This window comes from Neoarthrinium moseri (assembly GCF_022829205.1).
Source record: "Neoarthrinium moseri strain CBS 164.80 chromosome Unknown scaffold54_Wmoseri_CBS_16480, whole genome shotgun sequence".
NCBI classification, from domain to species: domain Eukaryota; kingdom Fungi; phylum Ascomycota; class Sordariomycetes; order Amphisphaeriales; family Apiosporaceae; genus Neoarthrinium; species Neoarthrinium moseri.
In genome coordinates, this window is record NW_026055168.1 from 175,882 (window position 1) to 200,078 (window position 24,197).

A 24,197-nucleotide genomic window follows, 5' to 3' on the forward strand; every position below is an offset into this window, starting at 1 on the left:
GCGCGAGGCAATGTAATCGAGTAGCAATGACGGTTGGTTCTCGCATTCTCATGTGGTCAAGCTAGTCGCCTGATTTGCCCTTATGGATGTCGTTAATAAAAAGAAGTAGCGTTTCATCGAAAAGTCCAAATTCCCAAAAAAGAGGTAACTGGCAGCATGCCATATTTCCGTAAAACCGTGAAAAAAACAACTTTGCCCCTCAATCATCCGAGCCGATCGAACGTTTGCTGCAACCGTAGAACACCCGGGGGGGTTTAGCGGGGACCCCCGTGATGAATGAATGAGACTTCCTTGCGGGGGAGGTTCACAAGTGTAGAGGTGTATGTGTGTGTGAAACGGGTGCAGTCAACGCCGAGCCAAAGTTCCTTCCTGCAAGTCCGCGCAAATACTCGCCGAGGCGACCCAAGATTTCTTGTACATGCCGTACCGTCAAGTCATACACACTTTGTTGCTGGTCTTCTGCGGGAGAAAGCCGCGCACAAAGCTCAGGACTGTTCTTCGTGCCTGGTTGGCGACGTCGTCAGGCCTGCCCTTCCTCGGCGTGGCTGCGGTAGCCACGGCCGATCTCACCACCGTCTTCTTGGCCACGATCGGGGGTGACGTCGCCTTGGTGACGGAAGCGGCGGTGGAGGAGGAGGAGTTCGTAGTGGTTGAAGATAAAGACGGGTCTGCAGACGTTCGACGAGAACGGGTAGTCTGAAGAGCGCCCACAGGCCCGTCTAATCGTCAATCGATACCGTGCTTTTGCTTGAGCTGAGCTAAATTCTCCTTGCGGGCCTCCAGGTCCTCTTTTGATCGGGCCATCTTCTCTGGCTGGTGGTATAATACTGTTGCTAGGTTAGCCAACGGAGGGGGGATCGCGTTGTGGTGCGAGGGGTCGCGTGACACATACCGACCAGGTAGCGGCCCTGGAAGTTGAAGCCGTTCAGCTTGTCGCAGGCCTGCTTCGCGTCCATGACGTCTTCATAGACCACGAAGGCAGTGCCCTTGGTGTTGGTTGCAATGCCCTGTCGGACCTGCCTGGGGGGAAGTCAGCATGACGATGTTTGTTGGCGATGGGATGTGGCTCGAGGGAAGCGTACCGGATAGGCCCGAATTTGCCGAAGAGCTCGAACAGGTCCTCCGGCGTGACGTTGTAGCTACGGGAGACTCGTTAGATGACGCCCATGCGCGACTGCGGGACATGCGAGGGGGGCATACCTTAGATTCTTTACGAATAAAGCTCTGTCGTCATGTTAGCATGCTGTGATACTCGGATGATGGGGGAAGCAAGGGGTCGTGGCCGTGGGCGCGCGGACGCCCTGTCTTCGGTCGTCGCCTCGGGGCGGGGACCACGACCACGGAGCTGGACGCCAAGGCAACGTCGTGCACGTACCGATTGACCTCGGGGGCAAGCTTGCCGGCGCGACTCATATCTCGATGATATGGCAATGATCGGATTTCTCGATGGGTTCGTCGGGTATGACAGAGGGTGTAGGACGCTGGTTGGGGGGGGTCTGCGGGCTGGCCGACGGGTTGATGGAGGTTGAGAAAGACTGGATTGCGAAGGGCGAGGATCACCACGTGCACGCCCAGCCCGTTAGGCGAGATAAGGCTCTAGCGCGGCCACGTGATCTGCGATATCGCCTCGCCTCGCCTGGCAGCCCGTGCTGTCCAGTCCAGTAAGTTGCGTAGTTGGGTCTGTTTATCACCGAGGTGGCCCACTGCTGGTTGCTTGCGTGAGCAACTTTCTCAAAATTCCTCAAAAGGGTCAAAGAGGACAGCCAGCTAGGACGAGAGCCTGGGAGCCTGGCGATCCGGACAGCAAGTCTTCTGCGGCGTGCAGCAGCGTATTCTGGATGTATGCACTGGGTTTAAGTGCCTTCCCAGCGCCCCGACGATAAGACCCGAGTTAGTGAATCCAGGGCGCTGGTAACTTGCTCGGACCTTGACTCGGCTTCAGGAGATCGGGTCCACTGCCCAAGCCGCTGCGTATTACTCACTTTCCAGGACCTATTAGTCTTAGGTGGGCCCTCTTCGGGTCTCACCGTTGCTCCCTCGACCGGATTGAATACTGGATTGTGTCCTTCTACGTACTCCAGGGGCCCGAGTGGCTCGGAAGGTGCGGAATAGGATTCACTTACAGTGTAGTTAACTACCTAGGTACTGGGTCGTTAGACTAGCAATGTCCGTGACCTGTGTAGGGCCACATTGGGCATTCACCATTGGCAGAGACATGGCTCACCACTGAAAGTAAGGCTGCAACTCTATTTGCACAATTCACAACCCGAGCTGCATCGAGCCGCCTTGGCCGCCAAGTAGAAGACCCTGTTCGATTGGGTTGAGAAATGCCATGGTACTTGTGAGCAGCAAGGGTCGAAGGGTTAATATGCATTGCTACGTTCGAAAGCTGGAGGTTCACACGTGATTATGCCGCTTTGCCCAGCGGTCCTGCCCTATTGCCTACATCCAAGGTTGTTAACAAGTTTTCACCACATGGATTCAACGGTGGGAGTAGGACAGAGGTAAATAGCCTGGTAAGAATACCTTGACTCTGAATACGGGGTAGAAGACGGTGATTGTACTCCCGGGATCCCATCCATGCTCTTATAGCTTCTCCGCATGCTCGGCGCTATAATATGGGCCCCCTGGATTATACCCGATGCTGCCAGTTGGAGAAGCAAAGAGCTCGGAAGGTAGGTCCCATCATACAGTTACACTGCTAAACAGCAACTGCCTCATATATATCGCCGAGATCAACCACCCGTATTTTGCCGGGGTAATTTGAGAAATCAACCATGAAAATCACATGATGGCATTGAACCTAACAAAATGGCCCCAAGACGCCCAAGGGGTCAACCTTGGTTCTTGTATTCTAGCATATTATTCTTGGTCTCTGTATTTACCGCATTGGTGAGCGACCGCCTGCGGCACACTACGATGGAGGTTCGAGGCAAGAAACCAAATTTCCTCATCGTCGTGGCGGACGACCTCGGCTTTAGCGACACGTCACCATACGGAGGCGAAATCGACACGCCGAACCTACAAAGGTTGGCGGACGAGGGTCTGCGCATGACCGGGTTTCATACGGCTGCGTCATGCTCGCCGACACGGGCCATGCTGTTGTCTGGAACCGATGCACACATCGCGGGCCTTGGGTGTATGGCCGAGAAGATAGTACGCTGGACTGGAACAATTACTCGGTAGTTGGACGTTGAGCTGATGTGTATGGAGCAACACAGAAAAAGTCCCCGGAAATCTTCAGGGGGAAGCCTGGATACGAAGGCTATCTGAACCACCGGGTTGCTGCGCTTCCTGAAATACTACAAGATGCTGGTTATTTCACCTTCATGAGCGGGAAATGGTGAGCTATGCGTTCATACATTTCATAACGTCACTAAAAGATAGCTACCAAGGCATCTTGGTTTGAAGAAGGAGCTCAGTCCAAGTGCCCGAGGCTTTACCAAAGTCCTGAGCTCCCTACCAGGGGCCGGAAACCATTACAACCACGAACCGCAGCTATATGGCATCAAAGAGAAGCCCACCGCGATCTTCAAGGGCGATGGCATATGGATGCAGGACGACAAATTCATCAATGGCAGCCGGGACCTTCCCAAGGACTTCTATTCCTCGGACACCTTCACCGACTACTTTCTCCAGTTCCTTGAGGGCCGGACCGACGAACAGAAAGAACAGCCGTTTCTTGGCTACCTCGCCTTTACGGCCCCGCATTGGCCCTTGCAGGCACCTGCCAAAGTTGTCAGGAAATACAAGGGGAAATATGACGATGGGCCTGTAGCTCTGAGGGACAGGAGACTGAAAAGTTTGGTGGAAAGGGGGCTTGTGCCACCCAACGTCGAGGCCGCGCCCTTACATACGCTAGGCACAACACCTTGGGAAGACCTCACAGAAGATGAGCGCAGGCGGTCATCGAGAACTATGGAGGTATATGCAGCGATGGTGGATCTCATCGATGTGAACATCGGGCGGGTGCTCGATCACCTGGAACAGTCGGGGGAACTGGATGATACCTTCATTGTGTTCATGTCGGACAACGGCGCCGAGGGACAGCTCCTAGAGGCGATCCCGATTCTAGCAGGCTATACCTTGGAGGATATGGTGAAGAAGTTTTACGACAACTCGCTGGGCAATATAGGGAATCACAACTCCTTTGTCTGGTACGGGCCGCAGTGGGCCGGCGCAGCAACGGCTCCAGCCAGAGGAGCCAAGTCATACACGACCGAGGGCGGCATCCATTGTCCCTGTATTATACGGTACCCTCCCATACTGAAGGCGAAAGGCACCATCACGGACGAATTCACTACGGTTATGGATATTCTGCCAACTATATTGGAGTTGGCCGGCTTGGAACGGCCCGAAAGAGTATTCCGCGGACGAGAGGTAGTACCAATTCGAGGGAAATCATGGCTACAACTACTGAGCGACCCATCAAACCAGGAAATAGTGGTTTACCGACCAGACGACATAGTTGGATGGGAGCAACTTGGCATGGCAGCTGTCCGGGTCGGGAACTGGAAAGCCTTGTTTATCCCCCCGCCGAGAGGCCCAGGGCGATGGGAGCTATACGATCTGACAACCGACCTGGGCGAAGTGAATGACCTCGCAGGTAAAGAGCCGCAGAAACTCAAGGAAATGCTTGCACACTACGAGACCTACTATCAAGAGACGGGCATGTTCGACTCGTATACCATGTTTCAGGAGGCCATGAGGCAGAAGAAGCTCGCAGGGGCCTCGGCTTCTGGCAGCAGGAAGAGGAAAGCACTAGACATCCTAGAAAGGGAAAACATAAAGCCTCAGGGCTCAAGGGAGGAAGAGGGGAAGGATTCTAAAACTAGGCGTATATAAAGGAGGTCTTTCGTGGCTTAGTTAACACCAGGGGCCCAGCTTGTGTAGCTTCCCTTTAGTCTTGCAATAAAAACGAACATAATGACAACTCACATCAGATTTTGACTTTTGACTTACACTCTTTAAAGTTTTGCCTCTTTAACATGCAGGCTGGTTGAATGAGACAACTTGAAGAGATGTCCCTTTAGCCACACGCTGCAGTCGCACGAGGCCGCAACGAAGACGTAGTAAATTAGGTATCCCGGGCTTGCTCCTAGGCCCCAGGGCCACGAGTGGAAACATTACATCGCGGGGGATCAACACTGTCGAAACAGCGGTAAAAGCGGGATATTAGCGCCCCCAAGTCGATCAGACGACCGCTACCAAGGGCTACCTAGACCACTGGCCTAACAAGTTAGCGGCTTCCAGGAAACCACCCAGCGCCACCCCAACCGTGCCCCAGGTTCAGAGTTACCAGGGGCCTGGTTCGCCGGTGCGATTCTTCCGCCGCCGAAACGCAGGGCAACCCGACTGGACTTCAACAAAGGCGAGAGGGCGACTTGACGCTGCCCTGCTTTCTGACCTCATCACTGACCTGGAATACACACACGCTGCTCAGCACGCAAAGGGACACCTTCGTTTTCCCGACCTCTGTCTACGGACCGCTGCGGGCCCCCTTTTGCAGATTGAACTCGAGAAACAACACAGGCAGCACCCGATGCCGTCGGTCACGCACGCCGAGTCGCCCACCCTCACCTCGGGCAAGAAGCGCAGGTGGGACGACAATGCAGAGCTTCAGATGCCGCTGTATGCAGCCCTCGACAACTCGACGCCGTCGGGTGCTCCCGCAGCTGACCTGCCGTCCTTGTACAGCTACACCTCGCCGACGAACCCCGGGGCCCAGGACTACGAAGTAAACAACGACCGCCTGGTCTTCCACCGCACGAGCCCCAACAAGGGAGGACCCGTGCCGAACTCGCTGCTCGGCCTGCAGCGCAAGATCAGGCCGCTGCCCTCGGCCAAGAGGCTCAGGGTCCTGGATGACGAAGAAAACCAACACTACGATGCAGCCGTCGGAGCGCAGGGCTGGCAACGTGCCTTGTATTCATCGGGCCAGGCAGACTACTCAACGCCCCCAATCTCACCACAGATGCGGCCCGTTGCATCCACAGAACGGACCACCTCGTCAACAGTGCTGAGCCCGTGCCATATCTGCCACCGAAAGCCCACCAAAAAGTCGGACCTGGACTCCTTTGCCGACTGCGAGGGTTGCGGCGAGAGGACGTGCTACGTCTGCATTCGGCAATGCCAAGGCTGGGACAGCACAACATCCCGCACAAGCCCTGGCCATGAAGCTCAACGACAACGGCAGCAACAGCAGCAGCAAGAGGCAGCAGACGAGGCGCTGTCGAGGTCGTTCACAATGCACGATGTGGACGATGCGGTGGAAGACCAGGAATCGCATGGACCAAGATCCGGTACGAACAGAGAGAGGGACTCGGGAGGCACCAGTGGATGGAATGCGAAAGGCCACTGCTCTGTCATCTGCAGCCGGTGCTGTGTGGAGCGTGGGAGCGAGGGTGACGTGGTGTGTTTGGGCTGTCTGGCTGGCATTGAGGGTGCATGAGCTAGGCTTTGGAGCATGATCACTACCTGGCTCTCCACGGCACCTCATGGAGACGGACATGACACCCTGCCACGGACGGGCAGAAGCAGATCTCCCAATGCTGGACGGTCCAAGTGCTACAAGGGTCGAAGGGCATGTCGAAGTCACCTAACACCACCTCGTCACGAAGGCAGCTCACGCTCGAAGAGTTCGGAAGTATTTGTAGCATGGTACTCCCAAGGAGGATCGTGCAGACCCACCGACCTGGTCCCATGCATGGAGGACATGATGTAGTGTTTCGGACGATTGATTACGACATTAATGAACAAAGGGGTGGGATGATGGAATTCGCCCGTCAGTACATACGCTGGTCCAATTCGGGTTTGTACATAGGACATGAAGGACACGAAATGGGAGCATCATATTATTATTATCATCAACAGCAACGGCGTTCAGGAACTCTGGCTAGCACCCAAGGGGTGCGATGTGGCAGAGTAACGATTCCATAGACCACGCTTTGCTTGCCGCATTCATATAGTCAAATATTGAGATGGAAAGACAGTATTGGCGTGACCATGACCGGTCAACACATCTGCAATTATCTCCGATCCTGTGAAAATATCTTTTCGACATGACTATATTATTCCTCGGGCCTTGGCCTGGTGATCCGGATAGTACCAAGACAGTGCCTCTCCAAACTAAATCAATCAGCGAGCAGCAGCTTGAGCCCCCTAGTTGTTGAAACCCAACGAGAATAAGCGTCCTGGTTGCTTGATGGGAACGACTACAGTGAGGCCGAATGGCCCCCAATCGATTGAGAACTTGGCCCTCTGCCCATGTGGTTTACCGATGCGGCCCAATGAGCGTCATCACGTTTCAAGTCTTCACTGCAATTTTAGCACCTTTTGTGAGGACATTCTTGCCAGAGGCTCGAGTTGACGAACTACCTGCAAGCCTGACTCGTCCGCCGCAAATCTGCATATTGCTTCACAATTATTCTGCGTTGCAGTCACGTTGTGAGAATCAGTACATCAGTACAAGGAAACCGATCAGTAAATCCGTGGTTCTATGCAGTGCGACCTGAACATCCGTTTACAACATACACTGATGGAAGAAGTACCAAGTCGCCTTCAGCCGATATGTCTTTTGGAATGTTCACTTTTTTGTCTTTCCTGCCATTAGAGTGCTCCGTACCTATCTATAGCCCAGTGGGGAATCTTGACAGTCATATCAGTCCACTTCTATGATACATCTTCCGCCTCACATCGCAGTCCTCGACCAAATAACTGCCTAGAGCTAATCCAGTCATGGACTCAACATCCTCCGCACGCCTTTTGGTAAGAGCACCCCGCTTATCGGCTCAGAGCAATGTCGTCGATACGCAGGATCATCTTGACAGTCTCAGCTGCCAGCTCAATGGCGCTGGTGCTGACCAACAGGGGCTGCAGAACGTTCTCCTTGGCGATGTTGTTGTTGACACCGCCGCTCTTGATACTGACGCCTGCATTCTTCTCACCCATCTCGTGACGGTGTCTTAACTCGGTGACAACCTAGCGGCCCGTTAGTATGCGCAGAAACGGAGGAGGGTAAGTTGCGTTGAAAAATCTTACCTTGATGCTGTTCAATCCTGCGTTCTCGGCCAACGTGGTGGGGATGATCTCCAGGGCGTCGGCGAAGGCTTTCCAGCAGATAGCCTCAGTGCCGGTCAGCTCACGAGCCTGTTTCGAGAGTTGTGCAGCAATCTCGATCTCGGGAGCACCTCCTCCGGCAATGAGAGCCTTCTTCTTGACCAGACAGCGGATGACACACAGGGCGTCGTGGAGCGAGCGCTCGGCCTCGTCCAGAATCAAGCTGTTGGCACCCCTGCAGACAACGCTGATGGTCTTGCCTGCGCTCTTGGTGCCCAGGATCTTGACCATGCGTGCACCGTTGGCCTGTGACTCCTCGATCAAGTCGGCGCTGCCCAGCTTGTCCTCGGTGAACGAGTCGATATCCGCAATGGGCTTGCAGCCGGTCGACTTGCAGATAAACTCGACCTCGTCACGCTCGATATCCTTGACAGCCATGATGTTGAGCTTGGCCAGGAAGTGGAGGGACAGGTCGTTGACAGCGTCACGCAGGATGGACTTTTGGATCAGGAGCACGTTGCACTTGGCCTTCTTGATCTTCTTGACGAGGTTCAGCAGGTATAGACGCTCCTCCTTGACGATCTTGTCCATCTGGCGGTAGTCGTTGACGGCGATGGTGTTCTCCATGTCCGGCTTGGGGGGGCTGAGCTGGAACTGGATCAGACCGATCCTGGCCTTCTCCATCTTGACGGGACCTCCGGCCTGCTTGATGACGGGCTGGTTGAGGACGACGCCATCGACCAGCTCGCTGTCTTCTATCGTGCCCCCGACCTTCTTGACGATTCTGATGTTCTTCAGGTCGACGTTGTCGGCGGTCTTGACGTCAATGGTCTTGGTGACGGCGTTGACGGCCATGGAGCCGAGCAGGCCCGAGTATTGTGAGACGATCTTGGAGGACAGCGAGGTGTTGGCTGCCTGCAGGAGGGTGGCTGTGTCGTTCAGGGCCACGGGTTGTGACATGTCGTGCAGGATCTGGACCGAGGCGGCGGCGGCTCTCTGGAAGGACTCTGAAATGACCGAGGGGTGGATGCCCTTGCCCAACAGGCGGTCGGCAGCACCCAGAAGGGCACCGCAGATGACGACGACGGAGGTGGTTCCGTCTCCGGCCTCGACGTCCTGGGCCCCGGACAGGTTGACCAACATCTTGGCGGTCGGGTGCATGACGGACATGCTCTTCAACATGGTGTTGCCATCGTTGGTGATTATGGTCTCGCCCCTCCCGCTCCTGATCATCTTGTCCATACCACGGGGACCCAAGGACGTCCGGATGGCATCGGCGACGGCTCTGGCTGCGACAATGTTGGCAGACCGCACTGCTATGGGCTTCTCCTTGTCCTAGAGGCGGGCAGGGTCAGCGAACATGGACGGCGCACGGGGGGGTACGGGGCGTGAGGCAGGGGGGAGATGGGAGATGGGAGATGGGAGATGGGAGAGGGGAGCATTACTCTGAAGGTGGCATTGGAGTGGGCGGTGCCGCCGCTGGCGGGGGCTGCTGTAGCCATGGTCGACGAGTCTGGAGGAGCACCGGAGGAAGGGATGGAGAGCGGTGCTGTGGTGTGCGGCGTTGCGTTGTGGTGTTTGGGTCAAACTCGAGGCCGATGGTCCAGTCCCTATGTGCGAGTATGGCGCCCCGCGTTGAGGCTGCCAAATAATTTTTGTCAGTAGCCCAAAGCCGCCGCCGGGGGAAGCTGCAAGGCTGCTGTGGAAAGCTGAGACGGCCCAGACTGGTTAGACTGCTCTCTGGCCGCGTCGGTCTGCTACCATATTGGTTTCTATTGTTCCGAACTATAGTACACTCCAGACACCCCTGACATACTTGAAAACTATGAGATCCGACGTACACTACATTTAATTGTAGTATATCATACCGCGGGTCAATTGTGCACTGGATATTCTTCCCCAGTCGGCCGCTGCATGCGTTCCTCCAAACTCGGGCACGCTTGCACGCTGGGATAAATCCCCGGGCCAGGGCGCTCCAGCACTAATCCCAAAGAAGCAATCGCTCATATGGCTGTCGGACCCCTGCCGCCAGACAGCAGAGCAGGGCAGCGGGCAGCGGGCAGCTAGGTACGTCGCCTACGGTAGGTAAGTCACCTAGGTGCCTTTAGTCAGGTTCTGGTTAGTTCCCTTAGCAGTTAGGCAATCAGAGCTTATGCAACCCCCAGCGCCTGGCCTCGTCGTCACCTGTCCGGCCCCATCCAGCCCGTCCATCCATCTCGCCTTGCCTTCCATCATAATCGACGACCGTCACGATACCCAGCATCACCCTCACCCCGTTATCGACCCTGCCCGCCCGCCCGCATCTCACGCCTCCTCGTTCCCAACCAGATCCGCGGGCCTGCACCATCCCCCGCCGCCATGGTAAGCTCCCGTCCACCGCGTCTTGTTGCTCGCCGGAAGCTCTGCTAACCCGCCACCCAAGCCGTCCGCCACCGGCCAGAACTGGGAGAAGTACCAGAAGACCTTTGCCGACGATGAGGTAGAAGAGAAGAAGATCACACCCCTCAGCGACGAGTGCGTCAACTCTCCCCTTTCCCCCCAACCTGTCCCTCGCCTCGTCCCGTCCCGTCCACTGACCCCCCAGCTAGAGATATCCAAGTCCTCAAGACCTACGGCGCCGCACCCTACGGCTCCGCCCTCAAGAACCTCGAGAAGCAGATCAAGGAGAAGCAACAGAGCGTAGACGAGAAGATTGGCGTCAAGGAGTCCGACACAGGTCTTGCCCCCCCACATCTATGGGACACGGCCGCCGACCGCCAGCGCATGTCCGAGGAGCAGCCGCTCCAGGTCGCCCGCTGCACCAAGATCATCGCCGACGAGCGCGACGAGTCCAAGAGCAAGTATGTCATCAACGTCAAGCAGATCGCCAAGTTCGTCGTCCAGCTGGGCGAGCGCGTCTCCCCCACCGATATCGAGGAGGGCATGCGTGTCGGTGTCGACCGGAATAAATACCAGATCATGCTGCCCCTGCCGCCCAAGATCGACGCCAGCGTCACCATGATGACGGTCGAGGAGAAGCCCGACGTAACCTACGGCGATGTCGGTGGTTGCAAGGAGCAGGTCGAGAAGCTGCGCGAAGTCGTCGAGATGCCGCTCCTATCACCCGAGCGCTTCGTCAACCTCGGCATCGATCCCCCCAAGGGTGCCCTCCTGTACGGCCCTCCCGGTACCGGAAAGACGCTCTGCGCCCGAGCCGTGGCGAACAGGACAGACGCCACATTCATCCGGGTCATCGGATCGGAACTGGTGCAGAAGTACGTCGGTGAGGGTGCGCGTATGGTGCGAGAGTTGTTTGAGATGGCCCGCACCAAGAAGGCCTGCATTATCTTCTTCGACGAGATCGACGCTATTGGCGGTGCGAGATTCGACGACGGAGCTGGAGGTGACAACGAGGTGCAACGTACCATGTTGGAGCTGATCACACAACTCGACGGTTTCGACGCCCGCGGCAATATCAAGGTCATGTTTGCAACCAACAGACCTTCGACCCTGGATCCGGCCCTTATGCGCCCGGGACGTATCGACCGAAAGATCGAGTTCTCGCTACCCGACCTGGAGGGACGAGCCAACATTCTCCGTATCCACGCCAAAAGCATGAGCGTCGAGCGCGATATCAGATGGGAGCTGATCTCGAGATTGTGCCCCAACGCTACAGGTGCCGAGCTGCGCAGTGTATGTACCGAGGCGGGCATGTTTGCCATCCGGGCGAGGAGAAAGGTGGCCAGCGAGAAGGACTTCCTGAGTGCGGTCGACAAGGTTATCAAGGGCAACTTGAAGTTCAACTCGACCGCCACGTACATGCAGTACAACTAGGATGGACTCTTTGGGACGAGACGGTTACGGAGTCTGGGTGTACTACTTGTATCAATAGGGTCGATGATCTACTTGCGGGCCTCGTTTAGACTGGATTGCTTGCATGGAACCAACAGAGGTAGATAATAAGAACTTCTGCCACGCCCTTGTGTTTGGGTGCAGGTAACATGACTTGGCAGGCAATACCCTTGATGCACAACTTGACTTTGGCAGCGATCCCACCCACCTGTGAAAGCAGACGCACTGGCGAACCAAGTGTTGGCCTGGTGTATTTCCACCAGATACAGCTATCAACGGCCATTCTGCATAAGGAGGTGAACCATCCTAACCCATCGTATTTCACTTCTTCACCTCACCCTCTTTGTTCCCCTCCGCCTTCAGTGCGTCGTACTTTTTTCCCGCCTCCTTGATCCACTCGTTATGAACGTCGTTCAGATCCCTGTGCTCGCCGCCGAGTCTCTTCTGCAAACCAGAAATCGTACCCACCAACCGACCGTCGACCCGCCATCGGTCCTCTGGGGAAGCTTCGGCGTTAGTCTCTCTCCGCTGAGGTCTTCTCATTACGCCGCTTGAGAGGGAATAATGGGAGAAGGGGGTTGAAAGGAAGGAACTGTGTTTTGAGAGTCGATATCACGCACCTACGTCGCCACCGAACCGTAGCCGGTATTCCATGAGGTCCGTGAAGCTCCTCCACTCCTTGATGACTTCGTCTAGCCTTTTCTTCGCCTTCTCGGTGCTGAGGTCGGCGTACGATTCGGCGTACATGTTAGTCGGATTGCCAGACTTCTAGAAACACTGAGGACGGTAGTGCTTGGTCAGTGGTGGAGTGTGCAGTAATTTGGCTGGTTCTGTTGAGGTGCGTATGGATCCTCCACGTGCGAAATGCCGACAAGGTCACCGTGGAATAGACTCGACACTGTTATGAAAGGTGCCATGGACAAAGGGAAACTGGGGTCCTTTTTGTAAGTCGAGGCCAGAGATCATCCGGATGCGTCACTTCTTTGTTGTGACGCCTGACATTCACCACTGTCATGCTGAGATCCATACGCGATTACCAACTAGGCTTTTTTTATGTGACGCCAAGCCATCCACCAACAGAGAATAATGGCTAGTTCTTCTTTCAGCGTATCAATTCGGATATGCAAGGGTTACGCCGTTTCGTTCAGCATAAGTACGGGGAGCAAATGCTTGTTTGATACCCGAGTTTATCACTTACAAGCCGCCATGGTAGAGCCCTCGCTCCTTCTTTCGCAACCACGCCTTGACTACGCGGTTGGTCAGGCTTATAAAGACTGTAAGATTCTTTCATTCAGACGCATGCGAAAGTCCCAAGGGTATGCAATTCACCTAATTTTTATTTTTATTTTTGTCTTATTCTCTTCTGTGTAACCTGCCTAGCGGCCGCCAGTCCTGTTTGAACAGTCTTCTGAGAAGCGACGAGCAGAGTACTCTCGTTTTTGTTAAAATAACAGGTTCTCTTCTTATTTACCTCTTAGCTGTAGCTCGATGTAGACGAAGAACTATATGCAAGTTTAGCTTTAGTTAGTCAAACCTTCCATTGTAATAAGAGTGTATAGAGGTATATAACTAATTAGCTGCAGTTCTATTCTGCATAGTTATGTGGGGAAACAAAAAAGAAAAGCGTAGACTGGGGATCTAATAGGCCCCGGAAATGCAAGCTCATGGCCGCCCTGTGCCATAATGATTTTGAAACGGCATCAGCACTTTGATCACTAGTATTCTCAGGTATATATCCTCTTGAGATGGAGGTTGAAATCGAATGACCACACAGGCTTATGGCATTGCGACGCTCGCTCATAACGAAGTGCTGCGACGAAGTGGATCCTACGTGGCGCCTGGAAGTTGTTGATAGTCTTGTGATTTGCAGATACCAAAATCATTACTACTTGTCACTATAGTATGCACTCGAAGTCTTCGAACTACAAGCAGCAGTATCGATAACAGGCTCTAGACCTTCGTACAAACGCTCCTCGCTTGCTGCTATCGACGCAGCTGTGGTGTCTCGTGGGCGGTTTCTCATGCTCACGGAAGGGAACGATGACTTCAATTTCCGGCTGAGTTCGATATCCTCAGGTCGACCCGGGTTCAGATGCCTTGATTGATGGTATGCAAGATCGACTCCTTGTCCGCGACCCAGTTTCTGCATCCTCCAACAGGTATAGAAGGCCTTCAACGAAGGCATGTTCGCGGCAAGAATAGCTACTTGCATTTCAATATTCGATATGATGGCCATTTTCCCAATGGACCAGGTGAAGTCGGGCGACGTAGAAAACTCGAAAAGGACGATCGCTCTCAGACCGCTGACGAGGACAGCTGAGCCGCCGGTAGTGACCACGGCAAGGATGGTGAGGCGGCGTTTCAAGGTCATCTGTAGATTCATTATGATAGGGAGGGGAAGGACCAGGATACATATGTCGGTTGTCATGTTCTGTGATTATTTCTCTTATTTAGTAACAGCACCAGAGTCACGTATTCATAGCCACGGGACGTCTGATGGTAGGCAGGGGTGCCGGCAGCAGGAGAAGGGAACGAGGATACTCACAAGTGTATATGGAACAAAGTATGTGCTGGGAAGCCATGTAAGAATCAACACGAGAGTCAAGGGTGGATAGGGCTGCTCACACGTATGTAGATAGGCATTGGACACCTGGGTAGCTGGCTGGATCATAGAATGCAGCCAATGGTATGCATTGAAAAGCATAGAGCAACCAGATGACTAGAGTTGTAACCACATGAAACGCAATGACACCCCAAAGCGTTCGTTTGTACAGAGTTGTATTGGATAACCTGAAGTAGAACAGAAGGAAGCACATCTTAACGATGAATTGCATCCAGATGTACCAAAACTCCTCTACCAGCAGAGCCTGTCCAGCGGCGATCAGCTACAAAATGGCCATCGGAAATGTTGAATGCCAAAAGTCCAGAGACATACCTTGTATAAGAGAGGGAGCCAATCGGGATGGGATGCCATGACTTCTGTCAAGTGCCTTCGCGACACATCAGTTTGGGTCCCGTTTAGCTCAGAAGAATGTACTCACAGTCCACCCCCATAATGCAAAAAGAAGTACAGAAGCGCCTGCTGGCAGGTGTTGGAGAACTTGGACTTTACTTTAGCCCGAGAATTTGCAAACGAGGGATTGCAGCATACTAAAACCATGGTCATAGCCCAATCATCCCAGCTAAAGGCGTTCATCGTGTACGATCGGACATAGATGCGCATCAGTATCGTTATGGTAACGAGAAAATATAAGACGCTGATCACGCCGTACGACAGCGGCTGGAGGCCTTCCATTTCTCCTACGGCACCGAATTGGTCGAATGAAAAAGTTTGCGCGTCTTGTAAGCTCTCTCGCGGTGTGCAGGCGGGAAGAACGAAAGTGTTCCAGCCATGCTTCGGCCCGAAGCACTCGGCTTAAGTATACGTATCGGATGATGCTTGAATTCGGAGAAGGAAGAATCTTGCGAGGAGAGGGTAGCAAGTGCTGTCTGGCCACGATAGGTGCTAGCGGCAACGAACATATAATACTGATCGCTTGGTTGTCGAACCGGATACAACGGACCAGCACCCGGCCAAATAGAGGCTGGGATGTCTTGGTTTGGGCAGGATTTTGATAGAGTTTGATGGTGTCCATCAGCTGATAGCCAAGACCGCAGGGGTAAGACCGTATGCAAATTGAATATAGCATAAGTTGAAGCCGATCTGCCTGGTCGTCGCTAATAATGTTAATAGCACCTCAACGTCGGACCGCACCGCCATTGGTGTTCGAGATCCCCATCCAGCAATTGAAACACATATTCAAATGAGTCGGTAGTGCTGGTCTAACTTCAGTTTCTGAGAATACGAAGGCTCCAAGCAACGCCCAGGGGACTTCGACGAAGTATTTGCTCCACTCTGGAGGAATACTAATCAAATGCCTGCAGTGTGCCGGTGTGCTGGAACGGGCCGCCCAGTGAGAACCGTTTAGGCGGGTCTTGCCGGGTTCTTCCCCGGTCACACCGGGACGCAGTCGCCCTCGTTTCCGGGCGCATAATCACTTAGAGTTCAGACATAGGTTAGTCATGTGGGTCTTCTATGTTGAGAGCAAGTCTGATGTGATTTCTCTGATGTGATGGGAGCTGGTGATCTTCCCCTCCCGGCATTCTTTTGCCGGTTCATTTGCTCTCCGAAACTCGAGAGTCAACAGCTTTGCAATGCGTGGTACGGATAGCTTCCCCGACTCTTCAGCGATGGAGTGGACGGCAGTATTCGTGTTTTTGCTGGGTGTCTTATTTCATCTCGTCATACGCCCGTACGAGATTGACACTCAAGCATGGCAACTTGTTGGCGCGTACTCAACTGTGCTCCTCGGTACATTCTTCACCTACGCTCAAACATTGTATATCCGAGAAGCCTTGCTGAATACTAGTATTGTCGCTGGTGCTTTTAATGCCGGGGCGCTTGGTTCCATTTTGATATACCGTGGCTTTTTACACCGGTTGCACAGGTTTCCCGGCCCGCCCCTAGCCAGATTCTCCCGCTTCTATGCTATGCACCATGCGGCAAAGCATCTTCAGGCAAACATAACTACACAAAGGCTTCATGAGAAATACGGAGATTTTGTCCGCGTTGGTGGGATGCCTCTATGCAAAGACACTTGAGGCGTGGACTTATGCTTGACCTAGGACCGCGCGAGTTATCAATCAACCGGCCCTCTGCTATTTCTGCCATCTACGGACCTACCACCAAATGTTCGAAGTCTCCCTGGTACAGCCAAGTTTCCTATGATGCGACCAAGATTTCCATCAATTCCACTCGCGATGCGGATATCCACAGGCGCCGGAAGAGGGCCTGGGAAAGGGGCTTGAGCTTTCGAGGTATTTGAGAAAACGTACTCCTAGGTGCGTTCCAGGCTCATCGGGATTAGCTCTATCTGCCTATGAAGCACGTATCGTTGCCAAGGTAGACTTATTACTGTCACGCCTCGATGCGCAGGGAGAGAATTCCCTTGACATCTCCAAATACGCCATGTTTTTCGGATTCGACGTCATGGGGGAAATCGGTCGGTAGCCTATCAAAGTTTGTGGAGATATGCTGAATGTCTTAGGTTTCTCCAAGGACTTCCATATGCTTGAGTCGGAAATCGAGCATCCGGCGATTCGAGGCTTGCACGACAACATGGCCGCAGTTGGTGTCCTTGGCACAGTACCATGGCTGCTCTCTATGCTCAGCAAGATACCGGGCGCAACCGGCAGTTACTCAAACTTCATGGATTGGTGTGGCCAGCAGCTCGAAGAGAAACGACAGGTAAGCAACCCCCAGTTAGCGGCACTGGTTATTTCTTACCCCCCAAAAGCTCGTAAAACAAGAGAAATCCGCTGGGAAAGCTGGGAGTCCCAAGGATGTCATGTCCTGGCTACTTCAGGCCGAAGAAGAGGGTGACCAATCAGCACCTCCGGGTGAAGGCGCTTTCCAAGAGGACTCTCGTCTCATGATCATCGCCGGCAGGTATGTAATTAACCCAACTCACTGGGGTGTAGTTGCTAAAGAGTTTGCAGTGATACCACAAGCGTAGCCCTAGCAAACGCGTAAGTCAGCAAGAGAGCTGCCATAGAGGCCCCGCTTATACGTCCCAGATTGTTCTACTTAGCCAAGTATCCGGCCTCCTATATCAAACTCCAGAACTTCCTGAGAAAGGAGTTCACTCGAGGAGACGCCGACTGGACGTACGATCGAGCCAAGAATGTGGCATACCTCGACTACATCATCCAAGAAACCCTGCGCTTAAAGCCATCGGTGCCCGCTGGTCTCACCCGACTGACGCCAGCTTCAGGGCTGCAGATAGACGAGATCGCGATACCAGGGGATACGATTGTGTCGGTTCCAGCCCATACGATTCAAAGAGATCCACGATTCTGGAAGGACGCCGAGGCATTTGTTCCGGAAAGGTGGGAGGGTCTGTCCCCGGAGAAGGCCCCCTGGATCCCTTTCACAAGAGGCCAGTTCAGCTGCCCGGGAAGGAACCTCGCCTTCATGGAGTTGCGCATGGTTCTCAGCAGGATCGCGCTTCGGTTCGATATATCCTTGGCCAGTGCAAGTGACAGAGAAGCATTCGATCGAGACGCCAAAGACACGTTCACGTTGAACGTGCCGGCACTGCCGATGCTGTTCAAAAAGCGGCCTGGATAGATGCGGGTGACTACTTTTCGCCTGGAGGAGCGTAAATGGAAGAAAGACACGCATGGTAAAGATTCTCAGGCTTAACAGAGTAAAACATGATTTGTCCAAGATTTCCCTCGTGCGTAAAGAAAAATTCAGGAGCTGCGATGAGTCCAGCGTGCAAAGAAACAAACTTTAATCCCAATCTAGAAGTCTAGAGACTTGAAACATCTGCTCGATGATTTGATGTTTCATTGATGATCAAACTTGACCAAACGCAAATGCACAATTGCTAGAGGAACAACGTATCCAATCCAATATAAGTATTCATTACATTATATACGTCGTCACTGTCATAATAGCGACTAGTTCTGTCTTCCTGCCTGCCCAGACCCCCTGTAAGGGTATCAAGTTTACTTTCGTATCAAATGCCATGTGACCGCTCTGGAGAGAGTGGAGATATAGAGATAAACCCCCGAAAAAAAACAGAAGAGCCCCAGTCGTGTCAAACTCCGTCGCTGATGCAGTCTCATCTCGTGTATCTTAAAAGCCCTGCCCATGCGTGTCGCTACCGTGGAGGAAAACCCGCCGTAAATAGTCCCCTTTCTCGCCGTATCTGATCATTTTCGTTCTTCTGTGTCCTCATAACACAGAATTTGACTAATGCATAACTGCATGGCTAAGTTGCCACGCCCATCCAGCCGTACCTAAGGATTTAGTTCTGTCGCTTCTCCAGGACGGCTCGTTTCGGATCCATCCGATGAGTTTCGAGAGTCCATCGTGGGATTATGGATCATATCTTCATCTTGCTCTGTAACTGTATGAGAATGATTGTCCCAAGTCGATACCGACGATCGTCTTCCGTGTAACCAATCGTCAGCACTGCCTTGCCCAGAAGACGGGTATGACCCGGGGGCCTGCACAAGATCACCGAGTGTGATGACTCGTCCAGATTCCGTACGCTCGATCTCCATGGCGAGCTTTTCTGCCTCCTCCTCGGCCGGAGAGATGAGCGGCAGCACGCCGCCGGCCGATGGCGAAGTCCCCTAGGCAAAGCCGTCAGCGGCGGCGCGGCTGCTGGCCGAGTTGGGATGGGGCGTGTTCTGCGCGGAGCCGGAGCTGTCACTGGGGGTGGCTGGCTCCATGACCTGGCTGCGGATGCTCATGATCCACTCATGCTGCAGCAGCTCGACAGCCGAGGCCCGTTTCCGAGGATCCCGCACAAAACATTTCTCCAGGAAATCAATGCCCTGCGGACTGAGCTGGTCGGTGCTTGGTAGCTGAGGCGGGTTACCCTGTGCAATATTGTACATAATGGCCCACTCATTGTCGAGGTTAGACCAAGGTCGTCTTCCAGTGACCATTTCCAGGATAACACATCCCAGAGACCAAACATCGACGGACCCGGCCTTACCAGGGTTTTCGCCTTTAATAACCTCGGGAGACATGTACATAGGTGTGCCGGTCATCGATTTGTTCGGTGTAGCAACCGATGTCCGCATTAGAGTACGTCCTTGTCGGGCTATTACTTTGGCAGCGCCGAAATCAACGTACTTGATAACACCGTTGTGGTCGAGGAGGATGTCTGGCAACTTGGTAAGTCTATGATAGAACCATGTATAGGAAATCAACTTACTCTCTGGTTTGATGTCACGATGAGCAATGCCGCTCTCGTGAAGATAAGCAAGACCCTCAAGCAGTTGCAGAGCGTAAACCATCGTGACTTGTTCGTCCTCAATACGACCATGCTCAAGAAGGTTTCCTAATGAGCCACCGGAGCAAAATTCCATGAAAATGTAAACCCGGTCGCGATGAACCTCGATACCGTAATATGACACAACATTCGGGTGGTCAAGGACCTCAAGGACTCCCATCTCATCCCTGATCTGGGTAGCAATTTGGGGTATCAGCTTGGGGTCCTGAAGGCGGATCTCTTTTACGGCCATCAGATGACCAGTATCCAGATTCATTGCTGCGTACACATTGCCAAATGTGCCGCCACCCACGAAATGTCCCTGCTGCCAGCGCATCGTGACATTCGTAGCCGAAGAGGACAGATAAGCCAAGGATCGATCGACCTCGTTGGAAACCTCAAGGACGCGGCCCAAGCCTTGTCTTTCCGCGATGGTCTGTCGTTGATACTCGTCAACCTCCGCTATCCTCTCGAGTCGCTGTTCTTGGATATATTTGTATGCTTCTTCGTCGTCCAGCATGCGGTTCTTGTCAAGCCTCTTAAATTGTCCGACCAGAGCCTCAATCCGTTCTTTTTCTGACTGCGCGGCCTGATTCGATTTGGCTCCGAGAATATCGAAATGGGAAATGAGCAATCGCATGCACCCAGACACTTTGGCCCTCAACTTGGCATATTCAGAGGGATCCAGGCCAAGGATATGTCGACCTCTCGTCATACCCATTGCAAACTCCAAGGCCGGAACGGCCCATCGAAAGGACTTTCGATCGCTCACAGTACAGTCGTCACAGATGAAACTCACCCAATCTAGGGCTAGTTTTGTGAGTTTCATGTTGTTCATCTGGCGGCGGTTGCTATCCATGCTAATCAAGGATCGCTGGCCAAACTCGGTGGCGAAAACGAAGCAGGTCTGGATGAGCTCAGTGCAATCGAGTCCTTCGGTTTGTCGCCGAATGATCTCTACACTGTCCATGAATGTGTTGGACAGCTTAAACGCCACTTTTCGAATCTCCATCAGCCTTGAGTTGACCTTGTGCAGATTGGACCGTTGCTCTACCACAAGATCCAGATGCATGTCTATCGCTTCAATGAATGACTTGCGTGCGTTGGCGAGTCTATACTGCGACCCGTCGGCAATCAACCGCATCTGACCGACCTTGAGGTCTGTTGAGTCGACGTTCAAGAGCTGAGTGCTGCGGTTGCCAAACCAATGCAAGGGGGTCTCAGGCCTGAGGATCAGAACATACGGTTCAGTCGGGTCTGACTCCTGCTGTGGGCCATGGAAACAAGTCCGCAGGATCGATTGCACTTCATCATCTCGCCCAACGAGGGCCGGGGAGGCAATGATCTGTATCCCGTCGATTTCATCTACGAAGAAATGGCCACTGACTGATAGTCGCTCGTAGAAGTGCTGCAGCTCATCGGCTGCAAAAGCAATGCTGAGATCAGACGCATTTTCGTAATGGTCACTCAACATTCGGGAGAAACGTTGCAACATCCTTTGTCTTACACGAACCGATTCGAGGAGCTGCTTGTACCGTTTGTTCATGGCGTCGGCGGACTCCTTGGGCTTTCGTTGGAGCTCACGCTCAAACGTCGTGCTCAGGCGATTGAGAGCCTTGAAGGTCAGAGTACTAAACTGTTCCGCGACCTCAATGTCACCACCTTGCAGGTTTCGGCCAACCATATTGGCGAAGTCCCATTCCTGGAACAGAACTTCTGCCTCTTTGAACGTGTTCTTGTTCCTGCTCAACTTCCAGTTCAGCATCTTGAAGTAGTACTTGAGCGCTTCGAGTACAACTTGGTCAAAAGAGTCATCGATGCAGGGCGGCAATTGCCAACCAGGCTGAGGCTGAAGAACGGTGAGACAATCCTGTTTGATTTTGATTGCGAGCTTCAACAGGATCTCGAATTGGCCGATCATCTGATCCTGGAGTATAGCATTCTGCTGGGTCGTCTCCTTCATCTTCTTAGCGAAGGCGAGCCGAACTTTAATGATCTCCTCAATCAGCCGCGAGGGGAAACTGATTAAGGTGAGAATTTCCTCGATGTAGGGCGGCAGGTGGCGCTTCTTGAATGCTGCCGAGTTTGCAATGAGGGTTTCCTTCGCCTTCGCGATCGTGGTCGAGATGGAAGCAAGCATACTCCTGCGGATGAGAGTCTTTGTCTTTGCTGCTGCTTTCCGTTTTTCCGCCTCGTCGCCATTGTCGTCGTGCAAAGATTTGAGCCCGTCCTCCTTCATCAATCGGTCCAGGAACGAAGTCTCGTCATTCAAGCCATTTGTGCTGGGGGACTTCTGTTTCTTCATGTGAAAGTCCAAATCACGATTTCCGACCCACTTCTTCAGAATATCCAGCTCTGTGTTGATCATCTCGTTCGTGTTGTACCACGATAGGACGGCGTCACAGGTCTCATGGAAAGATTGCGAGGTAGCCGTTTTGTGATCCGCGCCGAGGGCTTGCCACGACGGGTATAGGGTGACACACTTCTCGACCTTCATGACCACGTCCCGGATCTGCTCAATGGGGGGTTTCCCGGCTTCACTCTCACCCTGGACCTCGAAGCGAGTGATCTCGTCGATAGTCCTGTCCAGGTTGGATCGGGCTTCCTCGACTACCCTGCGCTGCACAGCCAGGGATCGGCCGCATATCTTCGACCGTAAGCCAACCCACAGTTCGGCCTTGTGCGCGGAAATGCCTCCTTCTTTCTCGGAGGAGCCTATGAGACGCTTCTTCTCCTGTCTTACGACATCTCCCGTCAGAACGGCAGCCAGCATGCCGTGCCATTCCAGCCTTTCCCGATTGTCCGGGTCCGTCACGTCATCTTCGGTAGGGTGTAGATCATTCTCGTCGGCATTGTAGAACATGATGGTCTCCTCGTTGTACTGGCCATCGTAGACGCCTTCGGACGAGGGCGTCTCTCCCTCAGACTCGTCGTCCGAGTAATCCAAGCTGGGGGTGTAGGGGTCGAAGTAGCCGTTGGGTGGCTGTTCCTGGTGGCGCATCATGCGCAGATACGCAGGCTCCTGATTGCGGAACTTCTGCTCGGGGTCGTCGCTCCGCCGAGGCCTGGAGCCCGAGCGGGTGTTGATGGAGGACATGGCAGGGCCCCTCTGCGGCGCGTATGTGCTCGAGGGCGTCCTGGTCAAGGGCAATGGCCTCTGCGACTGGCGAGTACCTGTCCCGTTCGGCGTTATGGCGGCGCCGTCGCGCTGAACCCGGCCTGTGCTGTTTGCCAACGAGTTCGGGGCCAAAGAAGCCACGGAGCCGGAGAGGCTCCCTTCTGTATATCTGGACAAGGAGCCGAGCTCATCGTCGCGCTCAAGCTCGGCGGGGTCGCTTGGGTCGGGGGTGAAGTCTTCCGAGGACCCCGAGGCGTCGGAATCTGTCGTGATGGCAATCGGGCGCGAGGGATGGGGTTTGCTGGGGAGCATCTCGACCTCGCCTTGCGAGAAGCGAACAGCGCGGGGAGAGTTTTCGGTGGACATGGCGGGTTGTTGGGCCGAAGCCGGCTCTTGGACGAGGACGAAGATGGTCAAATCTATTAAGGACGAAGCTCGAAGAGTTCGAAGAGGTGGGCGGGTTTGACCGCCTCGCAATCACGCGAAAGACCAGTTGTGCTACGTCTGGACCTCAGGCACGATGGTCGCTCTCGCTTAAAATGGGGATGCGATGGGGCGAGCAATCCATGGGGGGAGAGGAGAGGAGAGGAGAGCAGAGGATGCAGTCGACTGACGAGACAGACTGGCGGTCGCTCTAAACTGGAGTCGAGTCGGAGAAGAGGCTGGCGCCGAGCACTGGCGACGCAATTGCAGCTTGCTGGCCTCGCGAGGAAAATTATCAGATGATGGCGGAGTGGCACATCGTCCCTCCAGTCGATTAGTTTACTCCATCAGCCAGTCAGTCCCGTCAGTCCAGTCCAGTCATTCCTGCAGTCGGTGCTGGCCTAGCTATTTGCCCCCCCCCCCCCCCTGGCTCAAGGCCTGCATAGGGCCAGGCGTGGCATGGGCGACTAACGGTCTGAGCGCGCTGGCCAGCGTCCAGAATGGCCAAGTTTCGGCCCCAAAGGCCACTGCGCGGACATTTGCTCCGGGCCGGGATACCAGATCCGTTCCGCCCAGGTTTTCTGTATATTGCCTGTTCGGTGCCTACTATCGTTGCATTTGCCTCACAGTTGTCCTCACAGTATATCCTCTGTACAGATCGCACAAGATTCACCCGGAGACACTGCCCGCGCAACAGCAGCATACGGTGAAACGGAGAGAGAGGATGCCGTACATCTGCGGAGCGAGCAGTGAATGCAAGCTATCTGCCGCGTGTTGGCGTACATGCAAGGAAATCCGGTTCTCCCAGTTGCGGGTGTTGATGAACTGGGGGTCACTTGACCAGTGAAGACACGACAGAGCCTCCGCAAGGCCTTATTGGACGCCAAGCAGCCAGCAACTCAAGGTCACATCGAATACTCGTGCACTTCGGAAAC

General features: G+C 54.0%; 8 protein-coding genes across 8 annotated transcripts; 3 read left to right on the top strand and 5 right to left on the bottom strand.

Moving 5' to 3' along the window:
- Nucleotides 1-429: 429 nt before the first annotated feature.
- On the bottom strand, nucleotides 430-1,413 carry JN550_010468 (uncharacterized protein; the record flags this gene model as incomplete). Its single annotated transcript, XM_049308726.1, has 6 exons — nucleotides 430-668; nucleotides 738-827; nucleotides 893-1,020; nucleotides 1,083-1,139; nucleotides 1,201-1,224; nucleotides 1,376-1,413. The coding sequence occupies 6 exons, from the start codon at nucleotides 1,411-1,413 to the stop codon at nucleotides 430-432; spliced, it is 576 nt and encodes a 191-aa protein (XP_049167601.1).
- Nucleotides 1,414-2,919: 1,506 nt separating this feature from the next.
- Nucleotides 2,920-6,451, top strand: JN550_010469 (uncharacterized protein; the record flags this gene model as incomplete). The annotated part of the gene is made up of 4 exons (XM_049308727.1): nucleotides 2,920-3,156; nucleotides 3,222-3,343; nucleotides 3,396-4,837; nucleotides 5,190-6,451. 4 exons carry the CDS (start codon nucleotides 2,920-2,922, stop codon nucleotides 6,449-6,451), a joined length of 3,063 nt encoding a protein of 1,020 aa, XP_049167602.1.
- A 1,331-nt stretch (nucleotides 6,452-7,782) lies between these two features.
- JN550_010470 (uncharacterized protein) lies at nucleotides 7,783-9,560 on the bottom strand (the record flags this gene model as incomplete). Its single annotated transcript, XM_049308728.1, has 3 exons — nucleotides 7,783-7,980; nucleotides 8,041-9,393; nucleotides 9,504-9,560. The coding sequence occupies 3 exons, from the start codon at nucleotides 9,558-9,560 to the stop codon at nucleotides 7,783-7,785; spliced, it is 1,608 nt and encodes a 535-aa protein (XP_049167603.1).
- Nucleotides 9,561-10,416: 856 nt separating this feature from the next.
- JN550_010471 (uncharacterized protein) lies at nucleotides 10,417-11,871 on the top strand (the record flags this gene model as incomplete). Its single annotated transcript, XM_049308729.1, has 3 exons — nucleotides 10,417-10,419; nucleotides 10,481-10,572; nucleotides 10,647-11,871. 3 exons carry the CDS (start codon nucleotides 10,417-10,419, stop codon nucleotides 11,869-11,871), a joined length of 1,320 nt encoding a protein of 439 aa, XP_049167604.1.
- Nucleotides 11,872-12,210: 339 nt separating this feature from the next.
- JN550_010472 (uncharacterized protein) lies at nucleotides 12,211-12,636 on the bottom strand (the record flags this gene model as incomplete). Its single annotated transcript, XM_049308730.1, has 2 exons — nucleotides 12,211-12,386; nucleotides 12,510-12,636. 2 exons carry the CDS (start codon nucleotides 12,634-12,636, stop codon nucleotides 12,211-12,213), a joined length of 303 nt encoding a protein of 100 aa, XP_049167605.1.
- Nucleotides 12,637-13,774: 1,138 nt separating this feature from the next.
- JN550_010473 (uncharacterized protein) lies at nucleotides 13,775-14,272 on the bottom strand (the record flags this gene model as incomplete). Its single annotated transcript, XM_049308731.1, has 1 exon — nucleotides 13,775-14,272. The coding sequence occupies one exon, from the start codon at nucleotides 14,270-14,272 to the stop codon at nucleotides 13,775-13,777; it is 498 nt and encodes a 165-aa protein (XP_049167606.1).
- Nucleotides 14,273-16,083: 1,811 nt separating this feature from the next.
- Nucleotides 16,084-18,058, top strand: JN550_010474 (uncharacterized protein; the record flags this gene model as incomplete). The annotated part of the gene is made up of 7 exons (XM_049308733.1): nucleotides 16,084-16,501; nucleotides 16,555-16,746; nucleotides 16,797-16,931; nucleotides 16,977-17,176; nucleotides 17,226-17,377; nucleotides 17,428-17,457; nucleotides 17,506-18,058. 7 exons carry the CDS (start codon nucleotides 16,084-16,086, stop codon nucleotides 18,056-18,058), a joined length of 1,680 nt encoding a protein of 559 aa, XP_049167607.1.
- Nucleotides 18,059-19,074: 1,016 nt separating this feature from the next.
- On the bottom strand, nucleotides 19,075-23,205 carry JN550_010475 (uncharacterized protein; the record flags this gene model as incomplete). The annotated part of the gene is made up of 2 exons (XM_049308734.1): nucleotides 19,075-19,613; nucleotides 19,665-23,205. The coding sequence occupies 2 exons, from the start codon at nucleotides 23,203-23,205 to the stop codon at nucleotides 19,075-19,077; spliced, it is 4,080 nt and encodes a 1,359-aa protein (XP_049167608.1).
- Between the last annotated feature and the right edge of the window lie 992 nt (nucleotides 23,206-24,197).